The sequence below is a fragment of the Crotalus tigris genome, unplaced genomic scaffold (assembly GCF_016545835.1).
Source record: "Crotalus tigris isolate CLP2741 ecotype Arizona unplaced genomic scaffold, ASM1654583v1 scf7180000018217.1405312, whole genome shotgun sequence".
NCBI lineage: Eukaryota > Metazoa > Chordata > Lepidosauria > Squamata > Viperidae > Crotalus > Crotalus tigris.
Window position 1 is genome coordinate 225,828 of NW_024096887.1, and position 17,852 is coordinate 243,679.

The following is a 17,852-nucleotide window of genomic DNA, read 5'->3' on the forward strand; positions in this document are numbered from 1 at the left end:
AACAAATGTTTATAGAATCTTTTTGCATACAAGAATAGAATGTTTTCTGAGTCTTTGGATAACATATTCCATAATATAGGTAACTCTGTAGAAAAGATTGGCAGCTTTGTCCAAATAGTATGAGCTGTGCAAGAAGAGATTCTGCCCAGAGTTTACTGCAGCAAAATACTACCTATTCATGGTAATAGGAAGTCTGTAGGATAAACAAGTGATTGGCTAGACAGTCTGGCACTCACATTCTGGATTAATTGAAGTTTCCATTTCTTCTCCAAAGGCTGCCCCTCACAGAGCACCCTGCAGTAGTTAAACCATGTGCTAAGCAGATGGGTTGCTGTCATTGGGGCTTCCTGATTAAGGTAGGACAACATTGGCATGCCATTTAATGCTGGACAAAAAGTTTTCTGACTATGGCTTCCACCTGTTTAAGTTGCTGATGACAATTGGTGGTAGCACAGCTCTTATTTCAGGAGAAACTTGATGTTTATCGACTTAAAAAAAAACCTTGATCTTGGAAGGATTTCATGAGTCTATTTTATCCATCCAGATCCCGATGGCCTCTACACATTTTCAGGCAGTTCTTAGCTTCTCCAGCTCAGCCTGGGTGTTGATACAATTTTGAGTGTGATTACTGTACTTCAGGTCCTTCGCCCCAGACCAATGGATGATCTCACCCAGCAGCTTCATATAGGTGTTAAATAGCAGGAGAGTACTAAGCGATATAGTACCTCATGTTGGAATCACTACAAACTGAAACACTTTCATATGATTACTAACCAGAACTGCACAGTGGGTTGAAGTGGAACTACATAGAATCATAGCATTGGAACGGACCTTAGAGGCCCTCTGTTTAATGCAGGATCCACAGCATCTTTGACAAATTATCACTCAGCCTTTGAAGACTTTAACAACATATGATGTAATAACTGGCCTACAATTGATACAATCAAGTTCTTCCTCAAGTCAAACCTAAACTTACTTCCTTGGAATTTTAACCAACTGATCCTGTTTCTGTTAAAACATTCTTGAGCCTTAAATAAGCTTTGGTGTGACAACCCTTCAGATATTTGAAGATTGCTCTTCTATTTCGTATTACCTCTCTTGTAGGCTAAGCAAATCCACATGCTCTCTTTCTCAAAAAGCCTCATTATGAACACAGATTCCGCATATGTACACCTGTGTGTGTTGTGGCCAAGATTGTTTGCAACAAGCCCATGTTTGCCTCCTCAAATTACATGGGGATTACATAATCCAAAAGCAAAAGCCTCAGGAATTCCACAGCATTGGCCCTGTGATGATATCCAAGAGCTTATAAACAGCCTACAGTAGGGGAGCAACATTCCAAAATGCCATGGAAGGGCTCATTTCCTGAAATGTCCCTTACTTAACCTTGACTATGGTTTGAAGCTTCACAGTAGTTGTTTTCCTCGTGCAGAATTTAACACCATGTTCTTTCCAATGCAAGGGCTTGTGAAAACCACTTTCGGATGTTCCTCGCCCCATTTTCCTCTAATTGGTAAGGTAACTCTGGGAAAGGGGAGGGAAGGATAAGCAGTAATAGGGGTTCTCCTGTATCTCACTCCTTTTAATAGTTGCCTGCATCATGCTGAAGCTTCCCAGAACATCAGTGTAACCTTCACTGAGCAGTATTATGTGATAGTTAGCCAAGAGATAGAGAAGAGGGATGTATAAAGGCATCAAAGATGGCTGTAAGAGGGACACTTTAAGGGATAAGAGACACAATTGGCCAAGAGCCCTGGCAATCCAAAAACACAGCAGAGAAAGTGTCCTGAGATGCCATGTGCTTTGGGCAAAGCGGTGTGATTCTAGGAGCTAGAAATCAAGATCTGCCAGTAACTTAAGGGACGATGGGCAGAGGGAATAGCATAAATGAGCCTTTCTTGAGGGCCTTAACTACCATCTAATTCAAACATTCTCCAGAGATGCACTCTTGTATTAATTGCAGCAAATACAAAAATTATGTTGGTTTGTAGTCATAAAAAGATGCACTTGTGGAATACACAGCTGGTGGCAGATTCTAACTCAGGCTGCTGTAAAGGCCCCCTTTGAGTCATAAATTTTAGAGGAAATGCCTGATAATAAAAATCACAAGTAGGTCAAATAGAATACAATAACAGAATTGGAAGGGACCTTGGAGGTCTTCTAGTTCAACCCCCTGCAGTTACATAGTAAACTGGTCCTTTTGCAATTGACCATAGTCATGAGTGGAGTGGAACAGAACAGAATAGGAATAGAATAGAATAATCAGAGTTGGAAGGGACCTTGGAGGTCTTCTAGTCCAACCCCCTGCCAGGCAGGAAACCCTATAACATTTCAAACAAATGATTGTCCAATCTCTTCCTAAAAACCTCCAGTGTTAGAGCATTCACAACTTCTGGAGGCAAGCTGTTCCACTAGTTAATTGTTGTAATTGTCAGGAAAGTTTTCCTTAGTTCTAGATTGCTTCTCTCCTTGATTAGTTTCCATCCATTGCGTCTTGTTCCACCTTCAGCTGCTTTGGAGAATAGCTTAACTCCCTCTTCTTTGTGGTAACCCTTGAGATATTGGAACACTGCTATCATGTCACCCCCAATCCTTCTCTTTATTAAATTAGACATGGCCAATTCTAGCAACCGTTCCTTATATGCTTTAGCCTCCAGTCCCCTGATAATCTTTGTTGCTCTTCTCTGCACTCTTTGTAGAGTCTCCACTTCTTTGTTACATCATGGCGACCAAAATTGGATGCAGTATTCCAAGTATGGCCTTACCAAGGCATTGTAAAGTGGTATTAATACTTCACGTGATCTTGATTCTATCCCTCTGTTAATGCAGCCTAGCACTGTGTTGGCCTTTTTGGCAGCTGCAGCACACTGCTGGCTCATATTTAAGTGATTGTCCACTAAGACTCCAAGATCCCTCTCATAGTTACTACCACTGAGTGATATACCACCTATACTGTACCTGTGCATTTGGTTTTTCTTGCCTAAATGTAGAACCTTACTTTTTTCTCCACTTAATTTCATTTTGTTAGATAGTGCCCAATGTTCAAGTCTATCAAGATCCTTCTGTATCTTAAGCCTGTCTTCTGAAGTGTTGGCTATTCCTGCCAGCTTGGTGTTGTCTGCAAATTTGATGAGTTCCCCATCTATCCCCTCGTCCAAATCATTAATGAAGATGTTGAAGAGTACTGGGCCTAAAACAGAGCTTTGGAGTACGACACTGCATACTTCCTCCATGTATTGTAGACCCTCCAGGTCTTCTTCAGTAAAACTACCTTTCCTTTTGTCCCAAAGGTGCTTTTTTCATGAGGCAACTGGACTTTCTTGTTTTTCTTTGAAGACATTTCGCTTCTCATCTAAGAAGCTTCTTCGGAGCTGAAGAAGAGATGAAGAAGCTTCTTGGATGAGAAGCGAAACATTTCTTTGGGATAAGTATCTTATACCACCATCCCCCAAACACCATCACCTGAATTTAATTTAAAGTTTTGAGTTTTAGCCTGCTTACTTTATCAAGGAAAAAGAGTCATACAGTATCTAGCTATACATAGAAGAAAAAAGAAGTTCAAGGGGGGCTGTATTTTCTGCTCAGCTATGAATCATTTAGCAACCAGGCATTTTGTTTATGCTTGACTGTAACCGCGGCTGTTTGTGGCTGGAAAAGCAGAGTGGGAGAAGCAATCAGAAGCTTTTCTCACCTTGCAGAGTCTTCTGGGTACAGCCACCAAGCAGAGTTGGGTGAAATTGACCAGAGTCTGGCTGGGGGCTTTTTCTTTTTCCCAGAGTCAATAGAAGAGCCAGAAAGCTGCTCGGTAGGTATGGGCTGGTTTTTCTTACCAAAGAGTCTTAAAATGGAAGTTCCCCAAAGATACACTCCAAACTGTAGAGGGTATGGAGAGATAGTCGTGGCTGCCCTTCTTCAGGAGACAGTGGAAAACTGATGGGAAACTGGGCTCAGAAGCTCAATATTTTGCAAAAGGAAGTTTTAGCTGTGCTTGGAGTACCAGATCTGGGCTGCAACAACCCTGACAACCAATAAATGGTAGCAACATGCTACAAATCTAGTAGCAATAAGCATCTTGGAGGTTTCAGTACACTGGGGGGAGGGACAAACAGGAGAACATTTAGAACTTCTGTCAACCTAGCACACTATCCTTGTGTGGAACTACCCATTGTTAAAATCCTTGAAAGATGCAGTGGGACCCTGCACTAAAATCTCTCTTCCCCTCCAATCATACTTCCCCATTGTTCTTGGCACTGTTTGTTATCTGCAAGCTCTGACCTCATCAAGGTGTACTTTAGTCACTGTTTCTGGCAAAGGGCTGCAGTTCTAACTCCAGCACTCCTCAAAAGGGGGCCTTTGGAAAGCTCCATTGTTTGTTTCTGATCTAACAGGAACAAGTCTTAAAATCTCTCTCAGTTGTCAAACGAAGATTATGTGTAGCAAAGAAGGTAACTCTTTTCTCATTGGGTTGGGTCTCTGCCATATGTGTGGCATGTGTCCTCATGTTGAACATTAAAGCTGCTCTCAGAATAAACATTGCTTTGCTCCACTGTTTGTTTAACTTGCTTTTTGAGATCAATGGCCTTTGACCTTCATGGCTTTCCCACCCCCTTTCCTCTTCTCTCCTTCTCTTGTTTTGGAGCTGGTTGAGAAGAGTACGGCCAGGCAATAAACGCCCATCAGGAATATTCTTACGACTTGAAATGGTTTTTTGCCTAAATTAACAATTCAGCCCTTTGATTATCCTACTCTGCTGGAGAGAATAACACAAGAAAGAGGTAAGAGATTTCAGATTTATTATGCAAAGAAAACATAGAACACAATGGTAGAAATATATGATTACTTTCACTAGAAAAGTAGGGATGTGGTTAACAGAATTTGAAAAAAGAATATAATTGTCCATATTCTTTTTACAAAGTTTATTGTGTTTCATCCAGGAATAAAGATTTTCAATGAGAAATCTCAGTATCCTCTTATGTGGGATTAATCCCACGTGAGGTTGCCTTAGGGAACATGGTATCATGAGTGATCAGTTATCTAGCTCAGTATTACATTTTTCTCCAGAATCATTTAAAAATGTTCAGCCTTTGGGGATTTTTTAAAAAAGAAGGGATGAATTAGAGTGGCTAATATAAAATTTATACATAATCATTAAAATGTAAGTAAGATACAGCAAAATTGATGGGAGGTAAAGGTACTAGCCTAGAAACCAAGAGATGGTGGGTTCTAGTGCCACCTTAGGCATGAAAATCACTCTCAGCCCAAACCACCTCATAGGGTTGTTATTGTAGGGAAAATAGGAGGAGGAAGGAGTATTAGGTATGTTCGTCACCTTGAGTTACTTATAAATTAATAAAGGCAGGTTAAAAAAGTTTAAATTAAGATTTTCTTTTGATAGTTCTAAAACTCAAGACAGTTTCATGGAATTTGATATGGTAAACAACAGGGCAGTCAAATGTCTTTCTTCATACGCATCAACTTTAATGTTTTTTCAAAGAAGATAGATAAATATATGCAAATTAGGCTCTAAATCTTGATAGTCACAAGATATAGATTACATTATTGCTGAGGAAATAATGGCAGAAGATGGTTGTTGGTTGGTTGTATATAGCTAACCAAATATCTAACAAATGCATCTCACCCCAAAATATCCTCTTATAAGAGTTGAACATCCAATAAAAATCAAAGATCCCTTTTATGTGAAAATCCTACTCTTAAGTTCCAGGTTAAAACCACCTGTAGATATATGCTAATTTTCCTTTTGGATCTGTTAGCTGAGCTAGTTTTTATGTGTTTTTTTTTTTCTGTTTCAAAGTAGACAAGCAAAAGTCCATTTATATGAAGAGAATGACATACTTTGGTCAAGACTGTGGGCTATGGCCCCACATACCCAACTCAAAGTAAAAAGGAAGTGTCTGTGAATCTGTTATAACCAACCCATTATCCCTTCCTATTTCTCAAAGCAATTCCTAGGAAAACCAAATATCAGTCAGGAATATATGACTATGTCTCTTGACTTTGGGTGTTTCCATGAAGAGTGGCCTTAGCTTTGTGTCAACCACTCAAACCACTCCTCCAAATGGTTCACACCACTCTTGGATGTAAAATGGTCTTGACTTGAAAAAATATGTGTTGTAATATACAGTCCAAAATGTTACTTTCTCTTGATTACAGGAAGATGCAGTTCCTGATACTGTTTTTCTTCTGTTTGTGGTCTACTGGCACCACAAAGCCCCACTCAGTACAAGATATATGTACTGCCAAGCCAAAGGATATCCCTGTAAATCCAATCTGCATTTATCGTAACCCTGAGAAAAAGTTGCAAGAGGAGGTGGATCAAGAGAGAATCCCAACTTCTACCAACCCTCGTGTCTGGGAGTTGTCCAATGCCAATTCCCGTTTTGCTGTCCTCTTATACAAAAACATAACCAATGCCAGGGGTGAAAATGAGAACTTTTTTATGTCACCAATCAGTATTTCCACCGCTTTTGCCATGACCAAGTTGGGTGCCTGTGGCAGAACTCTTCAACAGCTAATGACGGTAAATGTCAGGATAGGGCTGTGGTCAGGCTCCTTGGTGATTAGGCTGGATTTAGTTACTCCTGCTATTAGCAGAAACCATTCATCTCTCATTTTATATCCACAGCCTTAACATATTTTTTAAGAAAAATAGATGTCATTATCAGGGAAGCATATTATGGAGCAGTGTATTAAAGATACTTTCTTGCAATCTATCATCTCCTTAAAATCCACGCGTACTAAAATAGTTATGCACTAGCTGGGTACATATGTATGTACCCATTCAGATTCTAAAAATCTGAATTAAAAACTTTTAATTGCCCAAAATGAAGGCAGTTTCTTCCTTCATTGCTATAGATCAGCCTAGCATACTAAATTTTGAAGCCTGATAAGAGCCATGTTTTCTATGTACTTTGCACTGAAAACATCTGTGAATGAGGGTGCCTGCCATACATTCAGATATTTTGAAGGACTGAAATTTCAAAGTCAAATGAAAAATGTTTATTTAGCATAAATGTGACCATTCTTTGCACAATTAATTTTCTAGGTTTTAAAATAATGTGCCAATGACTTCTGAGGCTTAATAAATTTTCCTATATACCTGAAATCATCATAATGTTAAGTTTCCTCTGTCCCTCAAATGTGCCTCAAACGTGCCATGTTAATCTGGCATCACACTCTTTTTCAATTCCAATATCCCATCTGAAATTGGGCAGGCTGCCAAGTGGCATTTCTAGGCAGGGCTTTTCTTCTACTAGCTGAACTGTTTTCCAATTCCTTTCTCCTTGGTCTCTTTTTAAAGGTTTTTCAGTTTGACACAATTTCAGAAAAAACATCTGATCAAATCCACTTCTTCTTTGCCAAACTGAACTGTCGACTGTACAAGAAAGTCAACAAATCCTCCGAGTTGGTATCAGCCAATCGCCTTTTTGGGGAAAAGTCTCTCAGATTCAATGAAACTTATCAGAACATTAGTGAGGTGGTTTATGGAGCTAAACTTTGGCCTTTGAACTTCAAGGTGAGCTGTGCATACAGTATAAAGGGGTAATGCTGCTCTATTTGCAAGTAATTGAATATCATCTGTAAGTCTCAGGATCCTGTATGTTCCTGAAAAGCTTGGTGTAGCTCTATGATTTTTTTGAAAGTTGGATATTCCTATCCAAAGCACCCTTGATGGCTGACTGAATGCTGCTGTTGGTGAATGCAAAGTATTGTGCTTTGGCTTTTGGCCTGGTGATGCCCCAGCCTTCAAATCCTTGTTGATTTCCCTGTCTTTGTCTTACCCCACACTTTGCTTGGTTTACCACCCAGAAAGAAAAAAGGTTCCAAATAATTGAAACCTTTATACACTCTGTTGCAATGTTTTTGTTGCCTTTGTATGTGCAAATTTTTGTATAGTCAGCATGGCTAATTTTATTACTTTCCCCCGAATCCATGTACTGTATGTTTCTTGGATACATATTCCTTCAAATGCTAACTCTAATAATAAGGTGACCAACCGTCCTCCTTTTGGAAGGACAGTCCTCCTTTTGTGAGTTCTGTCCTCCCTCGAAAATGTCCTCCTAAATGTCCTCTTTTTCTATATTTGAAGACTTATCTGCAGGGCTTTTTTGTCCTCATAAAACGCTCAGAAGGCGTTGCGGGACCTTTTTTTGATGTTTTTTTTTTCAACTTTTGTCTGAGCTGTGCTACTCCCCCTATTGGCTTTCAAAAGCCAATAGGAATTGCTGCTGAGTGTGCCAAAACACCAGGGCGGCAAACTTTGCACATGCAAGTTGCAGGAACTTTGCACCCCTCACTGCTACCCAACTACACCATCTCCTACTTAGTTCCGCAGATAGCTGGAGGAGACTGGAGTGGTAAGTTTCTCTTGATCTTCCCTGTTCGGTTCTACACGTGGATGCACAGGGTAGGCGGTGGTGCTGGGGGGCAGCTGGGGGGGGTGGCTGCAGGGCTGGAGCCAACATGGCTGGTGCTTTGCGAGCTGTGGGGCTGGCTCTACGGGGATGTGCAGGGTGGGCAGTGGTGCTAGGGGGCGGCTGGGGGGGAAGCTGCAGGGCCAGAGCCAGGGCAGCTGGTGCTTTGCCTTTGCGAGCCGTGGTGCCGGCTCTACGGGGATGCGCAGAGTAGGCGGTGGTGCTGGGGGGCGGCTGGGGAGGGCGGCTGCAGGGCCTGAGCCAGGGCAGCTGGTGCTCTGCAATTGCGAGCCACGGGGCCGGCTCTACAGTGATACACAGGGTGGGCGGTGGTGCTGGGGGGGCAACTGGGGGGGCGGCTGCAGGGCCAGAGCCGGCGCAGCTGGTGCTTTGTCATTGCGAGCCATGGGGCCGGCTCTACGGGGATGCGCAGGGTGAGCGGTGGTGCTGGGGGGGTGGCTGGGGGGGGGTTGGCTGCAGGGCTGGAGCCGGCGTGGCTGGTGCTTTGCCTTTGTGAGCCATGGGGCCAGCTCTACAGGGATGCGCAGGGTGGGCAGTGGTGTTGGAGGGGGGCTGCAGGGCCGGAGCTGGCTCGGCTGGTGCTTTGCGAGCCTCGGGGCCGGCTCTCCACGGCAGGGCAGCGGTGCTGGCGGGGCAGCTGTGGGCAGGGGCACAGTGGGCAGTTGACCTTCCATGGGCCAAGCCAGCTGGTGGTCTACGCAGTGCTGACCTGTGCTGCTACCACCTCACCCTGCGCACCTACGTGGCCGTCCTGGAGCGCCTGGCGCACAACACCTGCCTCTGCCGCCCACCCCCACGCAGTCCAGCCGTGTAGATTTTTGGATAAGTGAGAAATCAAGATTGAATGTTGATACTCTAGCTGCAGCACTTGCCATAAAATTCAATATGAAGGATATTTCTTGTTCAAATATTTCCAATATATTGTTAGAAAATGATACATTGACAAAAAATATTCATTCAATGGAAAAGTACTCATTTAAATAATTAATAAGCATGTAAGCATAATTACAATATAAAATGTTATTGTTACAAATGTTTTTTATTATGCATTTACCTTATTATAGTGTATTCTGTATTATTGTTGCAGTAAATACAATGTTTCTTTTATTTATGATATTTTTTTCTTCAATTTATTCATGTCCTCCTTTTTGTTGTAAAAAAGTTGGTCACCTTACTAATAATATATTAAAGTTATAACCAGTGTGGCATACATGACATTTACCTCCTCTGGTTTTTTCACAAGAACCCCTTGACTTGCCAAAAATTGCCCAGTAATGTTTGAATTAGAATCTTTCCAGTGATGATCCAGCATGTAAATGCTATACCGTCCTGTCTTGCAGATGGACTGGTACTTCAATAATTCTGTGTTTATCTGCTTTAAAAAGAGAACAAAAATTTTGGGTGGGACAAATCTGTTCCAGACTGCCAGGGGGATGAATAATTGCAGTACCTGGACTAGTTGAGAAAAAGTAAGAAAGGAAATAAAAGAACTAATTCAGCCAGTGTTGATGCTGCCCTATTCCATTCAAGGAGGCAACTGTTCTTGCTGTAATCCCACTGATCCTGGCATCCAAGTATAGCCTTGTTGCTTAGTTTACTGCACTATGTACTTCTGCTTTTTAATCTGCAAGGTCAACCATGAGATTGTATTAATTGAGATAGCTTTGATTTCAATTATCTATAAGTTTAAAATAATTTAATTCATTCTTTACTACCATGTAAGGCAGTATTTCCCATCCTTGGAAACTTTAAGATGTGTGAACCTCAACCCTTAGAATTCCCCACCTGGTATTCTGATTAGAGAATTCTGGGATCCAGATTGAGGAACATTGCTATAAGAATGAGCTAATAATAACATGGGGAAGTCAATTCAGAGGAGGGGTTCTCCAAATGGTCATAGTATTTTATATTAATAACATTCAATAGCTTTCATTGTATCTTGTATTCATTGTATTCCTTGTGGGTCCAATCACACTTGGCCAATAAAGAATTCTATTCTATTTCTATTATTTTTATTTTTATAAATATTTTATGGATGTTTTAGTTTTATATATAATAATTTGCCTAGAATCACTGGAGTAGAGTACATCCAAATGGATGTACAATATATAAAACAAAAAAGCTACCTTTTCCCATGTTATCCCTTTCAGGAGAAGCCAGAATTATCCAGAGTAATCATCAATGATTGGGTGGCAAATAAAACTGAGAAGCGTATAACAAATGTGATCCCAGAAGGAGCCATCAATGAATTCACTGTTATGATACTAGTCAACACAATTTACTTCAAGGTATGGAAAATAATGCACCAGCAGGAAAAATAGAAAATCAATGAAATCTATATAATTAATCATTCTTGAGGGAATGGAGGTGTCATTATATAAATTCTGAAATTGAAACTTACAGATTTTTCTGAAAAACTCCACTTAAAGTAATTTGTCTAACTATGACTTCAATGCAAGTCACATTTTTTCAAGTTAAGACAGGCAAGAAGAATGAAGACTACTTGATTTGATCTAAGCACAATCTTCAGACCACTTTACAAATTTCTAACAGAGCTTCCTCCTTCAATAATAGGCCTTGCTGTTAATGAAAAAAGAAGGAAGCTTGACTGAATTTATTGAAATGCCTTTGTTTAAGTTCCTTATTCCTGGGTTGTATTTATAACCAAATGTTGCAGTTGATATATATTTATAGTGACCACGTACAGATGATTGAATGCCTTTTGGCGCAATACTTTTTTGTAGAATGTACTAAATTCTTTCATTGCTTACTTTTGAATTCTAAATTTATCACAGTTACATTTTACATCAAATTCTCCTTTTATTATCCTCCCTTCAGAATGTGATAAGATGGAAGTGCTGCAGGTCAGTCTGCCAAAGACCCCCTCTCTAAAATCCTATTATAACCATCATCAGGTCCAGGACCCCTGATGACCACAGTCCTAATGCCTCCTGGGCAATTGCAGCATTGCTTGTTATATAGAGCTTTTTCTGAATCTGGAGGAATTTGAGAAATCGCAGTCTTGAGACAGCATGTAAGAGAAGGAAGCACAATCATGTCTGCTTCTCAGTCTACAGCAGGGGTGTCAAACTGCCGGCCTCCGGGCTGGTTTCTTCATACTGAAGCTGCGCCCACCCCATTGCCAGCAATGCAAAAAGAGTCGCGATATGTCACGACACGTCACGTGATGTGGCAAGTTTGACACCTGTGGTCTACAGGCTTTAGAACATCCTGAAACTCTTTCAGTTCTTCACGGATGCCTTGCCAACAGCCACTGACTAGAATATTAGAACATACTGATAGAATTTCCTATTGGTTCCAGCTATATTGTGCAGGGAAACAAGCTGGCACCAGTATTCTCAAGCATGGCTTCAAATTTAAAGTTAACCTTTCCCCCTTCCCATATCAAAATATTTGCAACCTACTAAACCTCTATCTCTCAAATGCCAATAAAGTGTGGCTACTTAGGCCCTGCTTCTAGGCTTCTCCTTGGGGCTTTCCTCCTTCCCTATTTTACTGTATGTCAAGGAAGGAGCTTGGCTCCAGGTAGCGAAAGGACGTGGAGCTGTTTCTGCTTCCCCTCTTCTCCAATGTCCAAGTTTATAGAAGAATTTGTGGGTTTAAATATTGTTTACCTGGTGAACATTTTCTAGAGAGGTGCGGATTAGGCTGTGTAATTCACTTTCCTATCCTCATACTGGAATGGATTTTCCTTATAAACTTTCAACTGATTTTGTGGAGATCTGGATCCATTATAAGAAAACAAATGCAGAGTTTCAATTTCTGGCTGATGGCTCTGTTTTCTGTCACTGTGTTGATCTAGGGTCACTGGAAATCCAAGTTCCCTCTTGAAAACACAAAGGTGGAGCCCTTTTTTAGAGTCACTGCTGAACCTTGCGAGGTGCCCACAATGTATCAGGAAATGACATTCCGTTATGCTTCCATCCCAAACTCCAAAGTCCAGGTGTTGGAGCTTCCTTACCAAGGGGACGATATTACAATGGTCTTTATCCTACCCTATCTGAACACACCTTTGGCCCAAGTGGAGCAGCAGCTAACTGCAGAGAAGCTGGAAAGCTGGTTCCGTGCCTTGAAAGAGGTCTCCCTCTCAGTGCATTTGCCCCGTTTCAAGATAGAAAGCAGCTTCAGTCTGAAGGAGAAACTCCAAGAAATGGGATTAAGGGATCTTTTCAGCCCTGAACGGGCCAGTTTGCCAGGTCAGTTGGGATGTGCTTTAGTGGGGAGCAATGATTATTTTGATGAATTTAGTAAAAGAAAAATTATAATGCAGTCCCTCTCATCTATGGACCAGAATTTCCTCCTCCAGATACTATCACGTGCATTGTGGAAAAAAGGCTTTCCATTTTAGTTCAAATAACCTTTTTGCACTAGGTATAGTGTCTGGTAGGAGTCTGGTAACATGATTTGTGATTAACCTGTTTTATTAAAAAAAATTCCACGAACAGTAGCTGACTTCATCAGATGTCTAGGAAATGAAACCATATGCCTTTTTATATGTTAGTCAGAAAATGTGCTACAGATTCCTAATTTAATACTCCAGATAGTTCAGAATTGTTATGCTATTTTGTTTAGCATCTTGAAGAAGACTCAGGATGAAAAAAAAATGTTTTGGATGGTTGAAGTAAAGATATCATCAATTCCTGGGGCAGAAACCCGTGACTAGTTCCTCTTCCCTGCATATGCATAACAAACTGAACTTGTGGTTATTTTGAAGAATATCACAGAAACATACACAAATGTGTCCCTCAGACTTTAACTATTATTTTAGCACATACCTATTTTCTGGTTTTAGGTAAAGGGTAAGAAATGTTGACTTCTAGATATTGCTGAATTATAACCCCCAGCGTTCCTCACTATAGTCCAAGCTGGTTGGTGCTGTTGACAATTGTAATTCAGCAATTTCTAAAAACAAAAAAACCCAAAACCCAAAGATCTCCCCGTTAGCTATTAACTTGTAGTACAAACTGCAAATCTCTTCTCTTGTAAAATGATTTTCCTGATTACCTTCCACAAACTCTTCACAGCCAGACAACAGTGCAGCAGATATAGAAAAAGGAATCTCTAGCGTTTAATCATGAAACCTCCTGGCACTTAGAGATGCGCTCTCTCCCTCCCAACAGTCAAGCAAAGAGAAGGCGCATTCACTATGGAGCACTCCAGAAAGGTTTAGCTCTGGGTTCCTGACTTTGGGTGAGACAGAATACCTAAAAACGTTTGCAGAGTCTTTTATTCCAAATAAGAAGACTGATTTCTGCAGAGCATCAGCTTTAGACCCCTAGATCATGATTAACTTCTGTGCCTTTTTGGTTTCTCCCACAAGAAAATTCAATTTTTTTCCTTTTTTCTCCCTATTGTCTTTTTCAGGCGTAGTTGAAGATCCTGAAGCGGGCCTCTATGTTTCTGAAGCATTTCACAAAGCTTTCCTTGAGGTGAGTCAGGTTTCCTTCTTTGTTTACATTCTACTGTATTCTCTTTCCTAAATTAAGCTTTAGCTATTGAACAAATCTATGTTAGCTAAACCTAAAAGACAAGTCATTCTGGATCACCTTTGCACCACAGTAGAAATTGGTACAGGCAGGACCTTTTTGAAGGAAATGAAATATTTCAAAGGAGATTATTTTATAAATGTTATCCTTTTAAAGAGCTCGCATTGTTTTTCCTCATGCAACACTGTGAGGAATATTGGGCAGAGAGAATGATTTTGGGTGGGTTTCATGATTGAATTGCATTTAAATCTGGATCTCCTTTCAGATGAAAGATCTCCAAGTCTGCTCCCTTAGGCGTATCAAGAGCCAGTTTGATTTAGTGGTTAAGGCACCAGGCTAATGGAAACCGTGAGTTCTAGTTCTGCCTTAGCCATGAAAGTCAGCTGGATGTTCTTGGGCCAGTCACTCTCTCTCAGCCAAGCTCACCTCACAGGGCTGTTGTGGAGAAAATAGGAGGAAGGTGTGTTTGCTGCCTTGAGTTATTTGTAAAAATAACAAAGGAAGGAAACAAATAAATAAAGCTTGCTCATCTAACTGTTGCCACTTGTTTAGATGGATGGAAAACCTTGATGGACAAACAATCTTGTTAGTGTCCAGCTACAGCATATTTGGTTCCATCCACACTCTGAGATTGTGCCTCAAAATATCGGCTACCCTCACTTAGCAGCTTCATATAGACATTAAAGATGAGGTGAGACAGGATGGACCGGGGGGGGGGGGCTCCACAAAGCATCACAGCACCACTGTGCTGACCTCTTCTCCCTCCTTCCCATTTGACTAAAAGCTCTGAAATCTTACAATACTTAAAAAGAACAAGATAAAAGGATGAATATCATGCTCTGCTGGATGAAAGGAAAGAACAGAGAGCTCTCTCGCTGATCTTTCAATAGAAACACTTTGAAATGGGACTGATTAATATCTACTCATGTGAATTAAATTATTAAAATAGGCATCTGTTGGGAACGGGGAAGGAAGTGGCAGTACTGTATGTATTATAACATGCAATCCAATTCCACTGCTTTCATATAGGGTGCATCTTGGGTTGTGATGTTGTGATGCGTATTTTGTCATTTTAACATCATTGTGGAGACTTTAAACTGATAATTGGAGGAAATTTTTAAAAAGATCAAATGACTTTGATGCATTTGTAGTCTTCTGGAGCAATTATTTTTGATTTTTAGCTGTTGGGCAAACCTTTAGCTCTTCTGCTTATTTTAGAACAGGATATCAAAAGAATCTTGCAAGACGCAATGACAAAGTTGAATTAGAATAACAGAATTGGAAGGAATCTTGTGGGTCATCTAGTCCAACCCTCCCCCAGCAGGGGACCCTACATCATTTCTGACAGATGGCAGTCCAACCTCTTCTTGAAAGCTTCCAGTGATGAAGCTCCCACAACATCTGAAGGCAAACTGTTCCATAGGTTGATTGTTTTCACTGTCAGAAAATTTCTCCTTAGTTCTAGGTTGAATCTCTCCTTGATCAGTTTCCATCTGTTATTGCTCGTCTGGTCTTCAGGTGCTTTGGAAAATAGTTTGATCCTCTCCTCTCTGTGACAGACCCTCAGATATTGGAACACTGCTATCCTGTCTCCCCTAGTCCTTCTCTTCACTAGACTAGCCATGCCCAGTTCCTGTAACCATTTTTCATATGTTTTAGTCTTCAGTCCCCCAATCATCTTTGTTGTTCTTCTCTGCACTTTTTCTAGAGTCTCAACATCTTTTTTATAGTGTGGAGACCAAAACTGGTTGCATATTCTAGATTGATCTTACTAAGACTTTATATTAGTGCCTCGCGTGTCTTGATTGAATCCCTCTGTTAATGCAAGTTAGGATTGCATTGGCTTTTTTGGCTGCTGCCGCACACTGTTGGCTCATATTTAATTGATTGTCCAATAAGACTCCAACATCCCTCTCACAGTTACTGCTATTAAGCCTGGTTTCACTCAATCGGTATGTGTACTTTTGGTTTTTCTTGCCTAAGTGTAAGATTACTTTTCTCAACATTGAATTTCATTTTGTTAGTTGGGACCCAGTGTTCAAGTCTGTCAAGATCCATCTGGATCCTGAGCTTGTCTTCTGGGGTGTTGGCTATTCCTGCCAGCTTAGTATCATCTGCAAATTTGATAAGTTCCCCTTCTATTTGCAAAGTATTAGTACCGCTTTATAAACCCCTAGTAAGACCACACCTGGAATACTGCAGCCAATTTTTTTCACCATATCACAAAAAAGATGTTGAGAGTTTGGAAAAAAAATCAGAGAAGAGCAACTAAGATGATCAAAGGCCTGGAAACTAAAACATATGAAAAACGGCTGCAGGACTTGGGCTTGGCTAGTCTAAAGAAAAGAAGAAATAGGGGAGACACTGATAGCAGTGTTCCAGTATTTGAGGGGCTACCACAAAGAAGAGGGGGTCACCTTATTCTCCAAAGCACCAGAGGGCAGGACAAGAAACAATGGTTGGAGACTGATCAGAGAGAGAAGCAACTTGGAATTAAGGAGAAACTTCCTGACAGTGAGGACAATTAACCAATGGAACAGCTTGCCTCCAGAAATTGTGAGTGCTCTATCACTGGAGATTTTTAAGAAGAAGCTAGACAGTCACTTGTCTGGTATAGGTTGTCCTGCTTGAGCAGGGGGCTGAACTAGAAGACCTCCAAGGTCCCTTCCTATTCTATTCTATTCTATTCTATTCTATTCTATTCTATTCTATTCTATTCTATTCTATTCTATTCTATTCTATTCTACTCTACTCTACTCTACTCTACTCTACTCTACTCTAACTCTACTTTATTCTATTCTATTATCATCTAAGTCATTTATAAAGATATTGAATATTCTATTATATTATATTATCATCTAAGTCATTTATAAAGATATTGAAGAGTACTGGGCCTAAGACAGAACCTTGTGGTACCTCACTGCTTACTTCCCTCCATGTAGACATAGTACCATTAAGGACTTTTAGCTTTTATTTCTGAACTCTTCGATAACAAATAACTATCCCAGGCATAGTCTCAAACACCATTTGAGAAGATCAGTGTTGTGTTAAGATAGGTGAAAAGCATTGCTTCATATAGTAAATCAGAAAGCATAATATACACACATTGTATCCCATTTTCCACATCTTTGTCTGGTTAATCTTAATTTGGCAGTAAATTCCTCTTCCCTTTCCAAGGCTGTATGGTTCAAATGAAAAAGGGGGAAAATACAGGGCTGAATCTGAAATATAGATATATAAACCGATCAGATGATTTTGTTGTATGACTGATTTCTTTTAGTTCAATCAGTCAAGCTTGCTTAAACTAGCATAAGGTTAAAAGATATATTTTGAAATAAAATACATATTTTTAGACCTTGCATGCATGTATTGCAGCAGCATTTTAGGGAAGAAGCCTTCCTGTCCTATGGGTGAAAAGGAAATATCTACAGCTTTGATGTACCTACAGTCATTGATCCTAACTATGAAGTATTGCAGCCCTAATGATGTTCTTAGGGAAAAAATATTGTCAAAGGGGAAAAAATTCCCCACAACTGTTTCTGTTTGGTCTCTGAGGAATGTTCCTAATTCAGCATGCACATTTTATTTCATCAGGTAAATGAAGAAGGCAGCGAAGCAGCCGCTTCAACCACAGTTGTAATTTCCGGTCGCTCATTCCCTTTGAACAAAGTTGTCTTCAATGCCAACAGACCTTTTATAGTACTCATTAGGGAAGCGGCTATAAATGCCCTCCTTTTCTTAGGCAAAGTGGCTGATCCCTGTTCCTAAAACCTCTGATTTGCGATGCTCGTCTTCTTAAACCAACATCCAAGTCTGTGTTTCTGTTACATTGTCTGTTGCTCAGGGCATGCAGCCAAATAAATGTAACCTTTCAAAGAGAGCCCCCCCCCCT

General features: G+C 40.5%; 1 protein-coding gene across 1 annotated transcript; it reads left to right on the top strand.

The window, feature by feature from the left end:
• Positions 1-4,620: 4,620 nt before the first annotated feature.
• On the top strand, positions 4,621-17,840 carry SERPINC1 (serpin family C member 1). The gene is made up of 7 exons (XM_039348959.1): positions 4,621-4,775; positions 6,172-6,538; positions 7,319-7,534; positions 10,604-10,741; positions 12,277-12,670; positions 13,839-13,903; positions 17,555-17,840. Exons 2-7 carry the CDS (start codon positions 6,176-6,178, stop codon positions 17,726-17,728), a joined length of 1,350 nt encoding a protein of 449 aa, XP_039204893.1. The 5' UTR covers positions 4,621-4,775; positions 6,172-6,175; the 3' UTR covers positions 17,729-17,840.
• Positions 17,841-17,852: the final 12 nt, after the last annotated feature.